This window comes from Mytilus trossulus, chromosome 4, assembly GCF_036588685.1.
Source record: "Mytilus trossulus isolate FHL-02 chromosome 4, PNRI_Mtr1.1.1.hap1, whole genome shotgun sequence".
In the NCBI taxonomy this organism is placed as follows: Eukaryota; Metazoa; Mollusca; class Bivalvia; order Mytilida; family Mytilidae; genus Mytilus; species Mytilus trossulus.
This window is the reverse complement of record NC_086376.1, coordinates 80,608,164-80,631,265: the sequence shown is the minus strand read 5'-3', so window position 1 is coordinate 80,631,265 and position 23,102 is coordinate 80,608,164. Positions and strand designations below refer to the sequence as shown.

Below are 23,102 nucleotides of genomic sequence, written 5' to 3'. Positions count from 1 at the left end.
CACTCTGATAATCTCTACCAAGTGGATTAGCAATCAAACATGTATACCATCCAGCATTATCTTTCATTACATTCTTACCTATAACTGTTAGCCAGGCACTCTGATAATCTCTACCAAGTGGATTAGAAATCAAACATGTATACCATCCAGCATTATCTTTCATTACATTCTTACCTATAACTGTTAGCCAGGCACTCTGATAATCTCTACCAAGTGGATTAGAAATCAAACATGTATACCATCCAGCATTATCTTTCATTACATTCTTACCTATAACTGTTAGCCAGGCACTCTGATAATCTCTACCAAGTGGATTAGAAATCAAACATGTATACCATCCAGCATTCTCTTTCATTACATTCTTACCTATAACTGTTAGCCAGGCACTCTGATAATCTCTACCAAGTGGATTAGAAATCAAACATGTATACCATCCAGCATTATCTTTAGTTACATTCCTTATAATCAGTATTTCAGGTTGACTTACATTCACCATGGATTGCTAAAAATCAAATGAAACACATTATTAGCATAAGAAGATATCTTGAGAACAAATGTTTTTGAAACAAATAGTGAGCTATTGTCATAATCCTAAGAGCTAGGAGTCTAAGGTACTTAAACATTTTGATAAAGAAATCAATTATTCAATAGCTGTTCATGCATTGATAGCAGTATTGCGGAAACCACTCTGACAAAACCAGTTTTAATGCACTCACTGTGTGATAGTTACACTTGTAACAATTAAACATTTAATCAAAATCATTTAAAAAGGAGTTATAAATTATCTTTTTCTCAATTTTTGAGTTATAATAACCACTAAAATGGAAACAGTACTTCAATATATAGTATTAGAAACATTAAAAAGCAAAATTAAAAAAAAGTTAATTAAGACAATAAATTATGAAGAAACTTAAAAAGAAAAAAAAAACTATTTCAATACACTAGACAACAATTAAAATCACATTCTTTTCTTAAGTCACTTGGGATATGTCATGCGGTCAGCTAATTTTTTAAAAGTTAGTACATACAATTGTGACTTTTTAACAGCAACTGATTTTTAACCTAATGTAAGGATTTTTGTAAAATTATTAACAGTTATCTGGGTTGACAACAATGACGACTCATGCAGCTAAAAGAAATTGATCATTATCAAGATAAACATGCAAGGATTTTCCTACAATCCTTTCTTTTGGCTTATTAACAGACATGAGAAATTAATTTGTAAGAAACATTCACATAAAGATCATTCAGACACACAACAACTGTGAACATTTCATAACTCAGTGTGATTTTTTTTCAAGCTGCATATCTGAGTGTGAAATTCACACTCTTACTTAAATTTCATATACAATACCTTTTGTCCCTGTAAACATTAAAATGTAAAGAGTTAATAAAATAAAAAAGTTGGGTTGCTTCCCTTTGATCAGTCAAAAAGAGATTTACGATAAACATAATACAGACTACCATCTCTCTACACAACTTGTAGGCTTGAGGAGGCTGATGAATCAATGATAAGGTTTTTTTTTATAGAACAACAGAAGCACTTAAACAATTTTGGAAAACTTTTGATTTAAATTTCTCCCTCATGTGAAGCTTGGACTACTTTCTTGATTTGGCCAAACTTTGGTCCATTTTGGTGTGACCAGCTCTTCAATGCTTCAGCAAGTTTTTTTTTTTTTTTTTTTAAATTTGGTGGAGTAAAATTGTTAAACCTAGTGATATTGTAATTTCTTAGTTTTATTCATATTATGATCCCTTTGAACACCAATTCTTTTCCCATAAAAAAGGCAGTAATTGTGCAACACTGGGAAATTCAACTTTTTTTTTTGGTTTGTTTGAAAATCTACTTTCATATCAAAATATTGAAAATTTGATGCATAATTGGATTTATTTAATGTCTTCCAACAAGATAATTTCAATTTTAAAATATGGAAATTTGCGCTAGAAAATGTTTTTAGAATATTTTTCTTTCATCTTATTCATATTTACCTGTATAATGTTGACATATGGCTGTCCTTCATCATCTCTATAAGAACCATTGACTGTGTAGTGTTGTAACCACTGTGTATGGTGCTGTAGGTCATTTCTTAACACTTTACATTCAAACCTAGCATCACTCCCGGCTTGGACTGTCTGATTTGTTGGTCCCACTATTACTGGTTTTGTAATTCTGCTCACTGTAAATATAAATATTTATATAAGCTTTTTAAGGAAATGAACTTCCAAATAACCAGTTGAGATAACTTGAAAATAGAAAAGAATAAATTCTTTTTGGAATAATTGCTTATTTAAAATTTCCTAAAGCATTCTCAAATTATTTACTTTCGTCAGCTACAATGTTCAGAGAACCTAAAATATTTTTTTTCTTGAGAGTTAAAATACTGGTTAAAATTCCTGCTCTTACAATGCGAGAAAAATTTAAATCTCCCTAATATACAAATTAACAGTACTTTTTTTAGTCTCTCATCAAAAATATATTTTTAATAAGGTTATTGAAAGAAATTTCATTTAATTTAGGTATTAAGGTAGATTGATGGTATACCGCCATCTTGGATTGTACAATCACAGTATAAAATCGGTCTAGTTATTTGCCTAAATCTGCAAATTTGGAGACAGATTTGCAATTCAATTGATAGAAGTTTTTTCTATTTAAAGAAAACTTGTTAATTAATTGTATTATACAAAATATTTTAACAAATATTATTTTCTTTGGTTTTAAAATCATTTTTTTCAAATGAGCAATTTAAGGGGAGATAACTCTTTTAGTACAAAATTTACACTGGGCTAATAGGGAAATTTTTTATATTTATTTGTAGCAAGAAAACAAGTTCGGTGACACCATTTTTTCTTTTTATTTTCTTAAAACATATTATGAAACCTTTCTTCTCACAATTTATTTTAAAATTCTATCTCATAGAATTTTTTTTATGCACACTAATGTGTTTTTTCATGAACAAACTAACCAAATTTTGGCAATTTTCGACGACTCATAGCTTGAAAAATAGCACGGTGACCCACACTTTTTATTAATTTTTTTAAAAGAGCATAGTAAAATCTTCATTTTGGCAAATTATAAAAAAATTCTGTCTCAAAAAATATATACTGGTGATCTACCTTAAGACATTTTTAGGTCTATACCAGATTGAAAACTGCAACAGAGGCACACTATCATATTCTTGCAACATTAAATTAACAAAACTATAGGGAAAAAAATGAAAATTCTGCAAATCCTTTTTTTTCTATTTAACACTAAATGTTTGAGTAATTGGCTTTTAAATTGACACCATCAGCATCTCTGGTTATCAGATGTCTCAATCAAACACATCTGATGAAGATTCAGAGGTTATCAAACTATATATTAGATACCCTATATATCAAAATAATTGGCTATCAATTTCTACAGTAACTCCTATAATCAATAAACCTCACCAAAATTACTTTCATTTCCCTCAATCTAAAATTAATCTATGTGTAACTTTCAAACAATGTGCAAAACCTAACATAAGGAAATAATTCAAAATGTTCAGATATAAAATTCTGTGGATTACTTGATTGAATAACTTTACTAAATGCGAAATAAAACTCCCCCTTTTCCCTATGAAGCTACATATGGTTAATGCATAAACGACTTTTTACATATTTGAGTTCTATTTCTAATGTTTTCTTGCCATTGGGTCCCTTAATCCATTAATATATTGTCTTTTTCCATTTTTATAACTGAGCAGTCTAGTATTGTCTTTGAGATTGCAGACAAATTGAACAAAATTGTTTTAACACATTGCTATCAATTTTAAAATCACACATTACTGTTCATTGTTAAAATATTGGTTCCAGTAATAATTGGAATTCTGTTTTCACTGAATAAATGTTTACTTACTTAGAACTTCAAGTTTGTAGGTGAAATTCAATTTTCCAAGGTCATTCTCAACAACACATGTATAGTTGCCTTCATCAGATTTCAGAAGTCTATCGATCTTTAGTTGGTATTCTCGAACATTGTACTGAAAAATATAGAAAATTATTCAAAACAAATTATTAGCTTGTTTCATCAAAAAGCTTCTTGAGCATGTTGAGGGGAGTATACTACTGATGTATACGAACATGTTTTTTTCAACCCACTTTCAGTTATATAGAATTTAACAAATATGTGCTAGTTTTACATATTTTACATCTTTTAAAAGATCGACAATTGGTTTTCATTTTCGTCTTCATTTGAAGCCACACCTTTTCAATAGTTTTATTTAAATTAATTCCTATATTTCATAAGCTTTGCATCTGGTTTTATCTGAATTTTAGTTTGAATTTAAAAATATAAAAGCAAAAAAAACATTGTTTAGAAAGGAAATGTGATCTGCCCCTCATTGAATCCCCCCTATTAAACAAATTAAAGCCACATTTACTTAGTAACTCCTAAGAAGAATGCACTATGTAGAAGATTAAGAACTGAGACTGAGCGGATTATAGTACATCTATCAGTACTGCCATATGGCTTAAATAAAAATGTTTATATGTGGATCCAACATTGTTTATAAATCATGCCCCTCTTCGCTCTAGTCATCACATTTTTCAATTTATAATTTCTTGTCTCATATCAAAGGAATTCTAAAGCGTGCAGGCTCATCATACAGGACACATGGACTTGACGGTGTCTGGTAGAAACATATAAAGGCAAGCTGTTACTGTTTACTATTTGTGAAAAGAGTCAACTGTCATGGCCAATGTTGTTACTCATGCTTGGCTTGTGGCAAACGTTTTGATTTTATGTACAAGGTAAATAAAAAGTAATACCATCCAAATTTTTTTTTTTTAAATTACAACACAGCATTCCATGGCAAACTGATCAACGCAAAATTTTAGAATCAACTTCTTTTCTCATATAGATCCAACTACTGCACTGTTTATAAGTAGTGATATTAATCCCTTTCTTTATTTTAAAACCAAATAAATATTGTTGCCTACCCGTCCTCCTGTGACACCAGGGTCAATGAACTGTTTGTCTTTGAACCATTTAATTGTAGGCTTTGGTTTTCCACAAGCAACACATTTAATTTCCACAGGAGACATTTCTGGTCTGGCAATCCACTCACCATTAGTTTTATCTTTAAAAATTGGTGGACCTGTAATACAAATAGGCTAAGTAGAACTTATTCAAGGACTACAGTTTCAAAAGGCTATTGTCGTTAATATAAACATACTTTTCCAGTGCAGCTTTCAGTAAATTGGTTTATAATACCAATGTTCTAATTGACCATACACATCTATGTTAAAAAATTTGAAAATTTAATCCAATCAAAACAGAGGAATTCACTAATTCTTTTTACTCAGCTAAATTTCAGTATTCAATTTTTTTAAACCATGAGTTATCTCCCTTACTCTATTGAACAAAAAAATATGACAAACTTAGACATCAATTGCCTTTTCACTTTAAAATAACTTCTGTGCTTTAGTATAATTTTCTAGGCTTAACATGTTTAATATCTTCATATCAGTTGTTTCATTGTGTAATAATTTCTATTTATGTGTTCATAAACTAAAAGTTCAGATGTTGCAGGACTGTTCTTTTCTTTATCATTATTATAGTAAGAATTTTATAAAATGTGGAAACTTAATAAATCTGCTCAATGTGGTTTCTCTACCATTACCAATCCTTTTTCAATTGCTACAATTTTTGATGTAATAGAGAAAATTGGATTAGTCAGAAGCCACAGACCCATATGGTTCCAATCATAACCAATTAAAAAATCCATTACCAAGTCAAAAGATGACATATTCCAAAAACTTGTCATTCTTGTTTACCATGATTACTTCATCTAATGTCACCTCATTTTTTTTGCTTTTTACTTTTTTTACATTCATTTTTTCTCCCTAATTTTTAAGCAGACAAAGATGAGACTAAAAAATGCCAAAGATGAAAGGTGATTGTAAATCTGATTTATCTTTTCTCTGCAGGAAACCTTTATACATCAATCCACATGGCTATATTCAATTTGTAATTTATTAAGCAGAATTTATAAGAAAATGGGATTAACATATGATTTGGGGTCAAAGGTCTTTATAAAAGGGCCATGTGTTTGTTCAAACAGCAGGAAGCAGGCTGGCATATACTGTATATAACAGACAAGTGGCTGATCAGGTGAACAATATGTTGCCAAACAAATCCATATTGTACTTAAAATATAACATGCAACCTAGATATTAATAACTAGTTAGCGACTTACAAAAAGCTTAACCTTTTAAATCATTTTTAAAACCCCATTTATAGTAATTTGAATATTCATAGCTTATTTATTCCGATTTGATAGGTTGTGTAACTTGTAAATTTGCATGGAGATACGACTAAAGCTGAAAGCACTTAAACTAGTAAATTGAAATATGGTTATAATATCTAAATTGTAAAATGTACCTAGCATTTAGTTTCATAACATAAAAGCACCATGAAACAATCTGCTAAAACAAATAAATTCAAAATTTAACATCAATAAACAAATAAATCTATGATTTTATGCTTTACTGATTCTACTTTGATCAAATAAATTTAAAAACAAATAAATACTAATTCAAAGTTCTAGTGTTTCAAGTACAAATTGAATAGGAGTGTAATTTCCCTTTTAAATCCCTTGGATTATATAACTTCACTGGAATTCCTGCCAACCATCTGTATTTATCACAATAGAAAGGAAGTGACTTTCATTAAAGTCTCTATGATATTTACTCATCAAACACCCTTATCTGATGTCAAACTGGGCACCTCCTAGATAATTGATCCAAAAGGGACTTAACAAGTTTGTCACACTAACCAATTAATTAAATAAACCATAAGGGACATCCAGCCTCATAAAATATGGATAAGAATGCAAGTTGTTAATTGTTGAGATGTTTATTTGTTTTTTTATCAGAGGTATTTAGCTGTTTGACTGAAGATTGTATTAAGTCCTGACCTTGTAGAATGTTTATGTTATCACACCAGGACCATACATTAAAACATTTCAAACTATTTCAACCCATTAATCATAGTTAAGAAACTGTACCTGGGTTTCTTTATTCACACAAGGGGAAATGCCACAATTATGTTTTCCTGACCTGAACTATTTTTCGACTGATTTGTTTAAAATGTCATGGTTATGTAAAGATCACTATCACTGTTTAGAACAATTAACGCCAAGATTTAATCAAAACTTTGCCACTTTTTTGTATTTTACATTGTATTTTGTTTTCCTAAATTAAATTTCCTAAATTAAACAATGAAACAGGCAAAACACAACAAAAAATAAACTATGAAAAAAGATAAATTACTCCTTATCAACAAATTTTGTGCACTTTTTGGAAATTAACATTTTGGAAAAAAATTGCATGATTTAAATTCCCCATTTATCTTAAATGTTAATTTAAAAAAATAATGTGTGAAAGATCTTTTAACACTGACATTTACCACTCATTTAAAATTATAAAGTTATATCATTTGATATTAAAATTGTGTTTTTGACATTTTAGTTTTTCTGTTTTAAAAATGTTCACATTGCCAAAAGGCATTTAATTTTAACAAGTCTGAACTTTGCCACCAGACTGATTCCCTGTTTCTACTAATATTGTTTTTATATTGAGAAATCTAGGTCATTAACTTAGAAAATAATTCCCTCCAAATTGTCAGTGACCCAATAGACAGGTGCCCCCTATCAGATGACCAATAATAGGTTTATTTTTTAAGCTTCATTTCCATCACAAAAGATTTCACATAAAGGTCAAATTTCTATAATAAACAAGGTTCTTCTTGGTACAATTTAATAAGTCTCCACTCTGTACTTTATTAAACCTTGAAAAACATTAATTTATTTATCAAATATTCATTTGAAACAGAACCTTGCTAAATTGATGAAAAGAACCATGAACACATTACCACGAGAAATGAATTTACAAAACATGCAACTTGCAGGAGCTGAGAACAAGGAAGGAAAAATGTTTTAAAACTAAGCATGATATGAAACTTTTACTTGTTTATGCTGATCCTGATGGCCAATTTGTTTGCAAAGTAACAACTGTTTTTGGTAATATATGTAGTATTACATACGGTCATGATTGTATATGCATTTACAGTTTGACATTTAGGCTTCAACTCATTTAGGCAAAGTTATTAGAAAGTCTTGGTCATTTTGGTCCTGAAGATCAGATATTTTTTTGCATACCCATCAATGCATCATGCTACTGGTCCCCTGTGTATATGATGAATTTTTTTTTAAAACATGTTTTGTGCCTTGCAACGGGGTGTCATACCTTTTCATCATTTTTAGTTTGCCCTCCCAATGAATAATAATTTTAATGGGATAACGCAACAGAGCATAATCGGTTTTTAATCCATTTGCAAATTTACAAAAGCTATCGACAGCAGCCATCGCTAAGCTGGATGTCAACTTTCTTCACATTTTTGTTACACTAGGTTTGCACTATACCAACTCTAGCTCATGAACAAGCCATTTTCACTGCTGTATTTTATAGTAAGGTTAATTTCAGGCTAATCTATTGCTAGTTAATTTAATTATGCTATCATATATATTTGTCTGTGCACCTTGTAATTCCCTGTTGGCACCAACAATGTGTTTATCTCTCTTCATTAATTATGGATTAGAACAATGTAAATAAATATGACTTGAGATGTTGTATAACAAATTTGTGTACATGTGGACCCACTTATCTGAAATGCTTGATATTTAATTTTATCTCTACCAGTAACACTAGGCGATGAATTAACAGAAAATGTTCTTTGGTACAAATTACTAACTTTCCCAGGAGGTTAAATACTTTTACAAATTTCTTTGTTTTGCTGTCATAGAATATTAACATTTTGATAGTGTAAGTGGACTGAAATTTTTGCAATGATTGAAATATATGGTTCTTTTCATTTCAATTTTTTTCTGTCTTCAATTTTTATCCCTAACATTTTTTTACACCTGATGATAATAAGGTCTTGTTTTATTGCCAAGTGAAAACAACCATTAAAATGTTTTAATCTGTGTGTCCTTTCCCCTTATCAACAGCGATAACCTTGTGACTGGTATTTAGATACACCATGCAAAGCAAAATCAGATTTTTGTTTCAAGTCTTGTTTAAAAAGCCAAAGATCATTTCAATGCAAATTTATCAAAAATAAACTAGATCATACAACAGCTTGCGTTAATTCAATTCTCATAGTGCCAAAAGTATTGAAACTAGCATACTTTATCGAACACAAGTAGTATTTGATTGAAAGCTTAGAATTCAATTTATGTATATATTTGTAAAAAATAGTTGTACAATGGATTTTTAATACAGTTCGTTCTTACGCAACATTTAACATTTCTCATTGTTTTTGCTTCAGTAGTAATATTGTTGGGACAAATATTCATGGGTTAATGATTAACATTGATTTGTTTTTGGATCTAGTACTTGCGCTAAATATCTTTATAAGGGGATTGCAATGTATCAGTCTGGATAGGAAGAAACACTTTTTACACTCTCTTTAATTGTAAAAGCCTCTATAGGTGGAATAAATATCCCTATTCCACAACAAGTCCTTTTCAAAACAGATTAAACAGTTATGAAATAAAAGAAGAGACCAGCTAACAAGCTTCATTTCAACTAAAACCATCCATGAAATAGGAGAAATCTTTTTTCTGGAATACAGATCTTTTATTATAGTAGTACATGTATTCAATCAAATAAGAAATATATATACTTGTTATAACACAACCATAAAGTCACCTAGCTAAAACATGAAAAGATGTATAGGCAAAAAATGGTTATAATTTGTGTAAATCTTAATGGAAACTGACAAGTGGAGAAAATAAAAGATTATGACTTATGGCAGGAAATATGACAGTTTAAAAACAAGGTTATGAGATAAATGGAGGGTTATCTTTTTCCCCGTCAACATAAATCTACATCTATATACCTATAATGTATATACAGATGGTACTGATTGTGTAAGACAAAGACAAACTACCAAAACTCTATTAACGTAACTATAGCATGTTTGATTGGCGTAATATCTACAATACTTAAAGTGACAAAAGTATGGGTTTATAGAATACAGAAATATTGAAAAAAATCCTCCTTTTCCATAATTAGCCTTTCCATACAGTTTTTTTGGTTTTTTTTTGCTGAACACTGACCTTTACTTTAGTCTACCTTGACATTATCCGGATCAAGAACAATTTTTAACAAAATACTTTGGTTGAAAATTTCTGCCCAATACCAAATAATGAGGTACAAAAGAGGAATACAACACTAAATATTGTTTCTTGTTCCGAGAACAATCACATGGCTTTCAGATTCAACATATTGACTAATTCAGACCAGTGGAAGGGGAGCCCAAACCTTACAGGACCAAATGATTTATAATCACAGAAGACCCTTGGTATCTTAGAGAGCAGGTGTTCACCATTACAGTGTGGTCTTTTCATCTTGATTTGTACAATGCAGTTGTTATACATGTTAATCTTGATTGGTGTAGAGAGTTACTAGTTTCTGAACACAATATTTACCTTCTTGACATTTTCCATCAGGATCATCGTATTCTTCCCCATCATAATCCTCTACTTCTTCTTCTGCAAAATACACAATAAATAAATAGTAGGGAAATTTTGCAAACCTAGAAATCCAAATCTGTGCTCACACGTACACGAGTAAGAAAATAAGGCAAATTATTAATAAATATAAATATTATGAAACATTTTTTGAAAACAATCTACCAGCTCAAAATATGATGCCTTTGTTTTCGAATAAGGTGATAAAACTTCAAATTTTAGAAAGAGAAGAAAGCTAATACTAGCCTTTATCAATCTCTTTACTAAATTTGCCACTACTAAGTGAGAAATACTTTTGGTCAGAATCAAGTCTGGTACAATAGTGATGAAGAAGATAGAAGTAAGGTTGTATACACTATTAGGTTTATTTTCAGTTTTTGTGTCTGGAAAGTGGATTCGTTTTTTGAACTTTATGAAAAATTATTGTGTATTATTATATACCGGTACATTGAAAGTTTATGTGTACTTATACAAGAAGCTCTGTATTCTCTAGTAAATAGTTGGTAAATAGTCAAATGTTATACAGATGACTACCTTGTTTGTCAAGAGAGTCTTAGCTTTTTTTGTATTTGCTTAGTATTTTCTTTTTTAAAGCGCATAACTAACAATGACTAAAGTCCTTTCAATTACAGAAGAATCTTACAATATTGCCATTTAGTACACATAATACAAAAATGCATGTAACAAACAACATGATTTGACAGTGGTTGTCAGACTGTTATTAAAGAATATATATGTCTCATTGACAGATATATAAATAACTGAAGTCAAAATCTTGTGATGTACATGCATTATTACATGTACTTTATGTGATATTAAAAAACTATCTATCAAAGAAAGAGAGATGTGTTTTAGTTAAGATCTCATTTGTTTTGAAAATGTACATTAACGCCACATGGCCGTAGAAAGGTGTCAGAACAGGAATTAGATTTATTCTGACTGGGAATTGACCTAAAGAATTTTAACTGACCAGCAACTTCTGTAGTCCATGGCAGATGATTTGATTTAATCTTGAGGTCAAGGTTCAACTCAAAGGCATTTCATGTCTGGACCAGAGACTCTTTTGTTAATTTTCTACAGTGCATCTTTTAATGGCTTATTGAAATTTAAAAGGTATCCACCTCCGGCCAAGTTATAAAAATGAAAAGAAACTATGCAGTGAAAAAGTTTTGTTTTCATAGCCAGCTGCAATGTAACAAGACCAGGGTGACACAAATATTTACCTGGTTTTTTTAACGGACACAGGTGAAAATTTGAAATGTTTGTTACAAAGATTTGAATTAAATAAATTGAAATCCACATTTTTGGAAAGGTCAGTCTTTGATAGGTTAACTTTGTGACAAATTTATTTGTATACTTCCATTTCTCAAATTTCTTCTTTTGTACAAAATCAAACTCATGACCACATGTAACCACAAAAATAGAAGAAAAAAATCCAAATATAGTATACAAGTTAACTTTAAAAAAAAAAATCTCAAACATTGATTGATTGATTGTTGGTTGCTGAGACATTAAAATATTTGTTTGAATTTAAAGCAAAGACTTATTTAAGCAGGTTTATAAATAACCATTTTATTTTTTTCTAATTTGAAGCATTATTGCTTGTACTTTTAGATATCTTTGGCAATCCCTGCTATCTTTTAATTTATGGTATTATCAAAAGTTTCTTGCATAGCATTGCTGTTAGCAATCTTCAACTATTAAAAATAGGATTAGCAAATCAAATATATATATATCTTAGTTTCTTGACCATTCTGTATCATTCATATTTAATAATTGCAGAGTATCATAAAAAGACAGCTCTTTGACAGGTCAATTTGTCACAAATGGCTAAGTTCTTTATTGCTTATTGATCTAAACTTTATTGTGATGAACTGGATATTTTGAAAAGCCCACACAATTTTTACAGCCTTAAATGTAAATTGTATGTATTCTTACTAATTTTGCATGTAATTTGCCAAAGCTTTCTTAAAGTTGAAAGTTAAATTGAGAATGGAAATGGGGAAAATGTCAAATCTGACCAAGGATACCCAAGTGTTTAAGTTTTATATTTGAAATAGTCCTAGGCATGTTGGGATGAAGGATAATGATTGTAATTGGTATTGGATTGGTTCACCAGATCTTATTTAATGGGACGAAAATCACTGATATTCAAAATATGCACAGAATCTAAAGAATTAATTACCGGTCAACACTTTCACAGTAAAGTTAATCCATAATTCACCAATGCCATTTTCTGCATGACAGTTGTAAATTCCAGAATCATTCTTTTCCACTGGGTCAATTGTTAATGCATTTCTTCCAAACTTGTACCTGAAAAAAAAACCCCAATTTTTAGTTTGAAATATCAAATTTTGCCACCAAAAATATATAGATTCATTGTACAGCACAAAAATTTAAATGAACCAACATGTTTTACTAAGATATTATAAAAAATAAATTATATGCTGTTAAAAAAAACAAACACTAAGCGTTTACAGAGAGAATAATTGAATTTCTTTTGGGTTTTAGACACATTTGGTTCATTCTAATGCCATAAATTTCTGCAATAAGATGGTATTTGAAATTTTCTACTCTATTACAGCATTAAGAATGATATTATAAGCAGAGATACCTAAATGGAAAACTTGCTGAAGTTGCTCTTAAATGAAGATTTTACAATTCAACTTAAGAATTTATAATCAGCTTTTTCACACCAATTTTACCGAAACCTGTTTCATCTGATTACCTTCAACAAAATGTACCATGATTTATTGACAACAAAAGGTATTGCAACTGCTGTATACACACTTATATAATAATGAATAAAATTAACACTATATTAAGCTCATTTTTATACTTAAGGAAACATGATTTTCTCCATGTTATATTATAATTATATATTTCTGGTATAATTTGTTTTGTCATTTCAAACATTTTTACCTTTCACATTTCCTGAGTGATACATGTACTTTTATTTGAATGAAAATAACACATTGTAACTAAAAGTTTTGAACAATGAAATGTCAATTCAGATCCATATTTATAATTCAAACTTGATTAATTTTGAGTTTTTATATTTCATATCTAACAGTACAAAAAAGTTCTATATTGATATCAATAAAAATGTGATTTCCTCCTCAGGTTTTTTTCCTTCATTCTATATTCTTTTAATTTAAATCTATAATGTACAATGATGGATAGTATTTTTGTTTAATCTTTAATGACACAAAATTCAAAGAAAGGACCAGCTTGTATTGCTGTTCTTCAAATCTCAGTCACATCTGTTGAAGGGAGAGAACTCTTTCAAATGATAATTTACTTGTTATTAAATATGGAATATCCATATCTAATAATTCTAAATCATAAAAATTTTCATATTGAATTACAACTCTGTGTTAATTGGCCTACCTGCTATCATACTTTGAAGACAGTAGTCGCTGGTCTTTATACCATATTTTAAAAGGTCTTGGACTGCCTATCACTTTACAAGGGAGTTTTAATCTATCTCCTACTAACGAAACTAAGTTCTGTCGAAAGTCAATGTCAGCAACTTGTGGAGCACCTAGGAAAATATAATATGCATAGTTTAAATATATATCTTACTCTGACATAAGAAAGGTACATTGTAACAAGGAAAAAGATATGAGGTACACGTATAAGCATATACAAGATAAAAAATGACATTATAGGAAAAAGATGTGATTTGTTGTACTTCATTTGTACCATAATTCTGTAAAAGATACGTTATTTAGTATTGAAAAAAACAGTTGTCTCATACATTTTTTAATGTCATTATTTGTTTTATCTTGAACAAGTAGTTTATATAACTGTTGTTTTCATGTTTGATATTCATTTCATTAACTTAATGTCTGTTTCTACATGACTTTTTACAATATTTCATATGATCAAAGCTCTTGTTTCTTAGTTCATTTAATTTGACAAAAATATATTTTCTCTTTTTATTTTTCAGTTTAATTGAGAAAAAAAATTATAATAGAAACCAATCTGTTGTAAACTCTTTCCCTACAAAATAAATGTGTTTCACAAAAAGTATATATAGACATATCTTATTATTTAATTTCTTTAAAAAAAAAATATGTGTTTAAAATTGCACTTAGTTTCTGTGTTTTTATCCATATTACAAATGGAGAGAGACTTTTCAATACAAGGAAAATAAAATTGAAATGTATAAATCTTCCAAAATGAAGAAGTGTTATTTATAAACTTTAAAAAGGTGGTCAGTTGTACAATAAATAAATTATGTATTATAATTGTTCCTCATATGCAAGAAGAATGTATATTTATAATATATGGGTACAAATAATGTTTAAACAAAATTACCAACTCCAAGATATAATGTAGTGATAAAAAAATGACATATTTCCATAATTTTAGATATGATGAAATAGTGAAATACTTACTCTTGTATTTATCTTTTTGTCTGCTTCCTGCTACATAAAATGATATTCCAAGAAAATAACAAACAATGATAACACTCCAATTTACTCCCATAATAAAATTCCACACATTTAAAAGAATTTATAAAACACACAATTCACTATAATCCTCTTCCACATTTTGTTTGAACTTTTAGTCTGAAATAATAGAATTAAGAAATAAAATTATTCAATTATGAGTAATAATTTTGGATGTACAACTTTTATACAATGCACATAAACTTTTCCTTTCTCTGTTTTTACTGCTGTGATTTATACAGCTGTCTATTTTTTTGTTTTTAATTCACAAATTAAACTTTAGCTGAAGTATATCCAGATGTTTTAGATGAAATTTAATACTGTTATAAATCAGGACTGAAGTATACATTTGATATCTGATTTTTCATTCAATCTTATTCTAGCACCAATGCCTTTAATATAGCACTAAGACCAAGCCTTTCTAATAATCACTAATAGCTAAATTATATTTTTGCGTCAGTATAAAATTCAATAATAAAAATATTTACTTGTAGTAAAGAAAGAATGTTGTCCTTTTTTTCGTTTTTACAAGATATGTATTGATTTTGCAATTTTATTACCAACTGTTGCAGCATTGTCATCAAACAATGAAATCTTTAATCACTGGGAACATCCCTTCATACTTTCTTTTTAAAGATAAAAATACAATCAGGAGATAGTTTTATATTACAGATAAACTAAACTACCTGTACAAGAAAGCGCGGGTAACAAATATTTTACATTGGTTTTCCAAAACAGTTCTTTCTACGACCCTTTGTGCATTCGATAAAATCATTTAATTTAAATTCCGCATTTTTTTGTTGCAATCATGACCTTTTGCGCAAAAAATACTAAAAATGTTTTGTTTACATCAGAGACATATAATATGTATCTCTGTTTACATGAAATGTCATTTCACAGTAAAATTGCATATAAAAAAGTTTCATAACTCACCATAAAAATAGTTATTCCCACACAAATTAATAAAGTTTTACATCCCAATAGATTAATAACGAGAATTATTGTAGGAACTCTAAAATTGCACGGTTTACTCCAAGCAAACGACTTACACTCTATGATCGTAACCACGTGATCTAATACTGTTCAAAATTGGCAGGTGCTACCACGTGACCACACATCTTTGCACATTTTACAATAAACAGGAAATTCTTTCTTTACAAAAATACAATATTTTTGATCAGATTACAGCAGAGAAATTGCCCCTGGAATATATAGTCGCCTTTCTTTCAATATTAAGTAAATAGAGATCAATTTAGCTGTTTACATACTTTTTGACAAATTGTCTATCAAAATTACGACCTTATAACTGTCGCGAAAAAAAGACATAATTAATAACAATGTGTCACGACTTTTATCATTAAAAAATAAGAAAAAAAGATAAGTATGTAAATTTTTTAATTGATGTTTTCAATGAAAAATTAAATCAAAGACTTGTTCGTAAATTAATTGAGATTGTTTTAATCTGAGCTAGGCTTTAAAAAATCATAATACGATCCCTGTGCAATTTTGACCAATTATGAAGTTACTGTCCTAGTACATGGAGAAAGTCAAGAAACTCTGATCTTTATTTACTTTTAAGATATCTTTTAACCTTACATTTAGATCTTAGAAAACATTCAACAAAACAAATTCTTTGCTACTTTAATTGAACCAATTTAATTATTTTAGATTATAGATTTTAAAAACTTGGAAGAAAGGGGTACCTTTTATAAAGGAATTACCAGAGACATATTATACAATACTATATGTCTTTGGTATAACTAAATAACTTTAAATATATTAGTAAAAAACTGTTCAGTGGCGGATCCAGGAGCTTCTATTAAGAGAGAGGGAAAGCATCGAATGCCTAAGAGGGAAAAAGGGGGGGGGGGGGTGTTCTTGTCTAGATTCAGTAGTAGTAAATTTGGTTGATTAAACAGCCAAATTCATTGTATTTTATGTCTCTGTTAAAATGGAGAGTACTTCAGCTGAATTAGGAATGAAATTAAGTGTTGTTATTACTACGTTTTTAAATGCATTTTATTTCTGAATTCCATTTTTGTTGTTGAACCCTTTGGCTTTACAGTGTATCAAAATTTCTAAAACATGATAATATGACAAAGTTCTGGTTCATGTATAATAATATTTCAGTTTCCAAACTTGAATACTAAATAATAAAATTTGAGAATTGCACAAGATCACTCTGTCTGGCTTAAAACTCTTATAAAAAGTACAACAACCAATCGAGTGAAGGAACGTACAATTTGATTCAGTGGAGCCAGGTTTGAAACTTTTCCAAAAAGAACATAAACAAATATGTGGGTGAAGGTCAAGGCAAAATTTGATTCATTTGTGCCAGGCTTGACACTTTTTTAAAAAGTACAACAACCAATATTAGAGTGAAGGAAGAAACAATCAGATGCAGTTGAACCAGGCTTAAAACCTTTAAAAAGTACAACAACCAACATTAGAGTAAAGGAAGGCAAAATTTGATTCAGTTGAGCCAGGCTTGAAACTTTTCTAAAAAGTACAGCAACCAATATAATAGTGAAGGAAGGAACAATTTGATGCAGTTGAGCTAGGCTTGAAACTTTTTTAAAAAGTACTACAACCAATATTAGAGTGAAGGAAGGCAAAATTTGATTCAGTTGAGCCAGGCTTGAAACTTTTCCAAAAAGAACAACAACCAATATGTGAGTGAAGGAAGGCAAAATTTGATGCAGTTGAGCCATGCTTGAAACTTTTTTTTAAAAAGTACAGCAACCAATATTAGAGTGAAGGAATGTACAATTTGATTCAGTTGAGCCAGACTGGAAACCTTTCTAAAAAGTACAAAAAACAATATAATAGTGAAGGAAGGAACAATTTGATGCAGTTGAGCCATGCTTGAAACTTTTTTTTAAAAAGTACAACAACCAATATTAGAGTGAAGGAATGTACAATTTGATTCAGTTGAGCCAGACTGGAAACCTTTCTAAAAAGTACAAAAAACAATATAATAGTGAAGGAAGGAACAATTTGATGCAGTTGAGCCAGATTTGAAACTTTTTTTAAAAAGTACAACAACCAATATTTGGGTGAAGGAAGGGACAATTTGAAGCAGTTGAGCCAGGCTTGATTTTTTTTTTAGAAGTACAACAACCAATATTGTAGAGTGAAGGAATGTACAATTTGATTCAGTTGAGCCAGGCTTGAAACTTTTGCAAAAAGAAAAACAACCAACATGTGGGTGAAGGAAGGCAAAATTTGATTCAGTTGAACCATGATGGAAACTTTTCTAAAAAGTACAAAAAACAATATTTGAGTCAAGGAAGGAACAATTTGATTCAGTTAAGCCAGGCTTGAAACTTTTCTAATAAGTACAAAAAACATTATTTGAGTCAAGGGAGGAACAATTTGATTCAGTTGAGCCAGGCTTGAAACTTTTTTTAAAAAGTACAACAACCAATATTATAGAGTGAAGGAATGTACAATTTGATTCAGTTGAACCAGGCTTGAAACTTTTTTTAAAAAGTACAACAACCAATATTAGAGTGAAGGAAGGCAAAATTTGATTCAGTTGAACCAGGCTTGGAATTTTTTTTAAAAGTACAAAAAACAATATAAGAGTGAATGAAGGCAAAATTTGATTCAGTTGAACCAGGCTTGAAACTTTTTTAAAAAGTACAACAACCAATATTAGAGTGAAGGAAGGCAAAATATGATTCAGTTGAATCAGGCTTGGAATTTTTTTTAAAAGTACAAAAAACAATATAAGAGTGAATGAAGGCAAAATTTGATTCAGTTGAACCAGGCTTGAAATTTTTCTAAAAAGTACAGCAACCAATATAATAGTGAAGGAAGGCAAAATTTGATTCAGTTGAGCCAGGCTTGAAACTTTTCCAAAAAGAACAAAAACAAATATGTGGGTGAAGGAAGGGACAGTTTGATTCATTTGAGCCAGGCTTGAAACTTTTTTAAAGAGTACAACAACCAATATTAGAGTGAAGGAAGGCAAAATTTGATTCAGTTGAGCCAGGCATAAAACTCATCTTAAAGGTACAACAACCAATATTAGAGTGAAGGAAGCAAACATTTGATTCAGTTGAGGCAGGCTGGAAACTCGAAATACAGCAACCAATATTAGAGCGAAGGAAGACAAAATTTGATTCAGTAGAGCCAGGCTTAACTGAAACTTTTCTAAAAGTACAGCAACCAATATTAGAGTGAAGGAAGTCAAAGTTTGAGGCAGCCTCAAAGCTCTTCTAAATGGTACAGCAACCAAAATTTGAGTGAAGGAAGTCAAAATGTGATTCAGTTGAGCCAGGCTTGAAACTTTTCTAAAAAGAACAACAACCAATATGTGGGTGAAGGAAGGCAAAATTTGATGCAGTTGCCCTTTAAAGACATTTTTCACAATGTTTTCCTATTATCTTGAAAACTCTTATACTTTTTTTTATTAGTACCTCAATTATGTTTGCATAATACATTGGCGGTCATTGCAGATTTCTAAGGATTGTGTGAAATTGATCACAGAGGCAGATTTAGAGTTTTTTTTCACAGCATCCTCCCCTTTTTGTGGGAAAAATTTGGTGATAATATAGGGAATCAATGAAGCATGACAGAAAAGGGCCCCTCTTAGGCAGTCAGTGCCCCCTTCCCCAGCAAAACCCCCTTTATGAAAATTTCTGAATTTGACATTGGGTCATGGAGCTTTCAACTGAAGAAATGGTTTGGATATATTCTGATTGTATACATAATAAGATGATTCTTTAATGGTTTTTCAATATCCAGTTTCCAAATATAGTCAAAGTATGAGTTTTCCTAGAAATCCACCTGATAAATAATGTAGAATTTTGTAAAGCATTATTATAATATGCAGAGTTGTCTATCTTTGTCATTTTCTTATATAAATGCTTAGATTATAAATTAAAATAAATACTTTAAAACGATAAAAAGCTACCTGACGATTAAAAAATGCCTTCCTTTACATACTGATGATGTCATAAATAAAATGCCAAACAGCATGACCAACACGAGGGACCTTTTCTATATTTCCGTTTACTTTATCATCAGACTCATTTTGTTTAATCTTTTTCTATCTTACACTAAAGACCTAAGGATGTCTAAAACGGAACTTTACATCAATTATCTTCATAAAAGATTGTGTTTTTTTTTACCACCCAACAAGTTGAAGAAAACTTCCCTCCACAGTGTCAGCAACAAGTCAACAACATTTTAGTATACAATGACAATCCATCTGTCATGTCATGCCATTCACTAAAAAGAACAAATTGACCACATAAACTAGAAAATATTTACCAATTTCTATAGTAAGAAGCAATATCTAATTATAGGGCTAGGGTCAATGGACCGGTTAATTATCCAAAGATTGCTATGACCATTTTGTGTTACAACACCATAACAGTAGTATATATGGTGAATGTTATGAGTCAATTTATTGTAGATTAAGTAGATCATGTAGGTATCTATTGCTAGTTTCATTGTCTATCTCCATGCTGGAAGGCATCTCATGTTGTCATATTACATATAACATGGTCAGTCATGCAGGGTTGTCCACTTTCACCAACAGTATTACCTTACCTGATGCTTAATCAACCAGAAAAGTGAATCTTTTCATCTGATATAAATCTAAATACTCTTGATTTAATTATCTATTGGATAAAAGAAAGATTTTCTGGACCAGAATCATTTATTTGATTTTGCCTCTGGTACTTTGTTACTGAAAAAAATTGGACACTGTACTTATATTTGCATAACATGATATAATAAGCATGTTAACATTTCTGATTCTCTTCAAGTTCATTTCATCAACATCATTAAAATTTCTATATTTCTTAACTGTAAGTACTTAGATAAAAGTTGGATATAAAGTAGAAAGATAAGATATAGTATTACAATGTATGAAGAAATTCGAAAAAGTGTCCACAAAAAGAGGGGGGAATGGTTGATAAAAATGGAAAAAAACGGTTGATAAAAATGGAGAAAAAAAAGATGGAAAAAAAATAATTAAGAAAAAAATTAGTGTTCCTGAAAGTGATGTCAGTGACAGTTACTAAGATACCTATAAAAAAAAACAGGAATTAAACTTTCATAAAAACAACATTACAATGTACTTTGTATCTTTTGCGATGACTATAATTTTTATGTCACTTAACAAATCTACACACTTTCTAGATGTAATAGCTACATTAAGAGACATTTGTGACAGTTACAGTAAGATTTATGATATATTTAATGATGCTCTTGTATCATACTAGTATCCTAGGATGATTTTCACAGTGACCATATCATTGAATTGATATTAATTGCAGGTCAATAAAGTTCATCCCAAGAAGAGCATTTTTATTACATATAAAGTTCAATACTCTATAAGAAATATATAAATAAAACTGCTGCGTTGCATAATTGACTGCAGTATGAATATTTTTCTTTTGAAAAAAAGTGTCTGGTGCAAAATTGTTTAGCTGCAGTTAAGAGAGGCATACAATTTGAGTTCAATCATCTAGAAAATTGAAAAACAGTGTATTTTGTTATTGTATAATCAAAATAAAAAGACCAAACATAATTCTCCCTAGTAAGATATAATTAAAGGGAGATAATGTGTTTAATTAAAAAAATAAAATGAATGATATTTATCAGGTGTTTTTCAAGTACAGTATTACATTGTTTTAGGAAAATTTGTAATTTTGAGTTCCTAAGAACATTTTGATTTTAATGAATTTAAAAAAAACACTCAACTATTTCAAATATAATTCAAATATTTAATTTCCAGTAGGATTTGACAATTTTTAGATTTTGACCCTGCAGGTGAAGCAAATATAGACAAAATTGGCCCTTCTCTATGTAAGAGGTACTGTAAACTATCGAAATCAGGTTAAAATTTTTAAGGTTTGATTTGCTAGAACATGTACATTATATAGTGTAATACTGTAGACCATTACTTAAGGCTCATTGATGTGAAAATCTGGTTCATTGTGTAAGGAGAGTAACACTCCTTAAAAGTTGACGAAACCCTCCATCAACTCTCTATGGGAGGCTTATGTGACCTATTGCAATCAAAAATTTCTGTCCCTATCTTACATACCATAATTGTTTGGTGGCATTCCTAATCCACTGTTTTCAGCACAGTCCACAGAACCTATTTATTGTATTATTGTTTTGTGTGAATATGCATGAAATATTTGTCACTGAACATAATTAAGATTTCTACGCCCATTGCCTTTTTCAATAATTCCTAACATGGGAATTAACTTTTAACAACTAAAAATGATCATATAATTCTGTATCAAATGTCTGAAAATATAAAATTCCAGGAGTAGTCTATCATACTACCATGATGAAAATTTAAACCATTTTGAAGTTGTAAAGATGTGCTGGTGGTATTATTTTAAAAATCAATTATTTTGAAGATATCATCTAACTTGTTAAATTTTTTGCCATTCTTTTTTTGAACAATGAAAGACAAGTCTGAAGAAAATACTATAAATAATTTAATAGTCAACAAAACGGTTGAAAAAGAAACAAGAAAAACATAAAACTCAAAGATTGTACCAACTTTCAAAGATTCTTTAAAAGAGGTTTTTCCACGATGAAATGCTTCTTTCAAAAGATCTTAAACCAAGCATTCTATAAGAAAGAGAAAGGTGAGAATTCATACTGGATTTCAAATTCATCAACAGTTTTCAAAACGTTTCATAACATTTAAGATATATAAGTTTTTTGTTGTTAACAGACAAAAGTTTAGGCAACAATTAATAAAGAAAAGTGGTTACATAAGTTGGTGAAACACAGAGAAAGTGGGTGTGGCAATATATATAACAGATGCTTCACTGTTGAATATTTCCGAAAAGAAGTACCATATATAAGGATGATCCATCAATTTCAAGATTGTGTTTTAATTGTAAAAAGATTGTGTTTACTGTTTCACATTCTAAGCAGTTTTTTTCTTCTTGCTTACTCATCTCTACATTAGATCCCCAACTCAGTTGAAGAAAAAAAAAAACTGGTATTCATTCAAAATCAATTATCTTTCATACTAGTACATTCATTATAAAAATATTGTATCTTGACAAAAATGATGGATATTGATATAAGAAGATGTAGTATG

At 29.7% G+C, this 23,102-nt stretch overlaps 1 protein-coding gene across 3 annotated transcripts in view; it reads right to left on the bottom strand.

Annotated features, from left to right (window-relative positions):
* Positions 1–23,102, bottom strand: part of LOC134716090 (fibroblast growth factor receptor 4-like) — a 42,329-nt gene that overhangs the window by 11,260 nt on the left and 7,967 nt on the right. Inside the window, exons 1-9 of one of the 3 annotated variants that reach the window (XM_063578852.1) lie at positions 16,063–16,188; positions 14,960–15,133; positions 13,947–14,100; positions 12,742–12,869; positions 10,515–10,577; positions 4,960–5,117; positions 3,878–4,001; positions 1,990–2,177; positions 367–502 (exon numbers count right to left, since the gene is read on the bottom strand). In XM_063578852.1, the coding sequence (XP_063434922.1) occupies positions 367–502; positions 1,990–2,177; positions 3,878–4,001; positions 4,960–5,117; positions 10,515–10,577; positions 12,742–12,869; positions 13,947–14,100; positions 14,960–15,050 (1,042 nt within the window). In that variant the 5' untranslated portion in view covers positions 15,051–15,133; positions 16,063–16,188. Of the gene's footprint in view, positions 1–366; positions 503–1,989; positions 2,178–3,877; positions 4,002–4,959; positions 5,118–10,514; positions 10,578–12,741; positions 12,870–13,946; positions 14,101–14,959; positions 15,134–15,946; positions 16,189–23,102 lie in introns of those variants that run through there. The other 2 variants (XM_063578850.1, XM_063578851.1) reach the window with 2 other exon arrangements.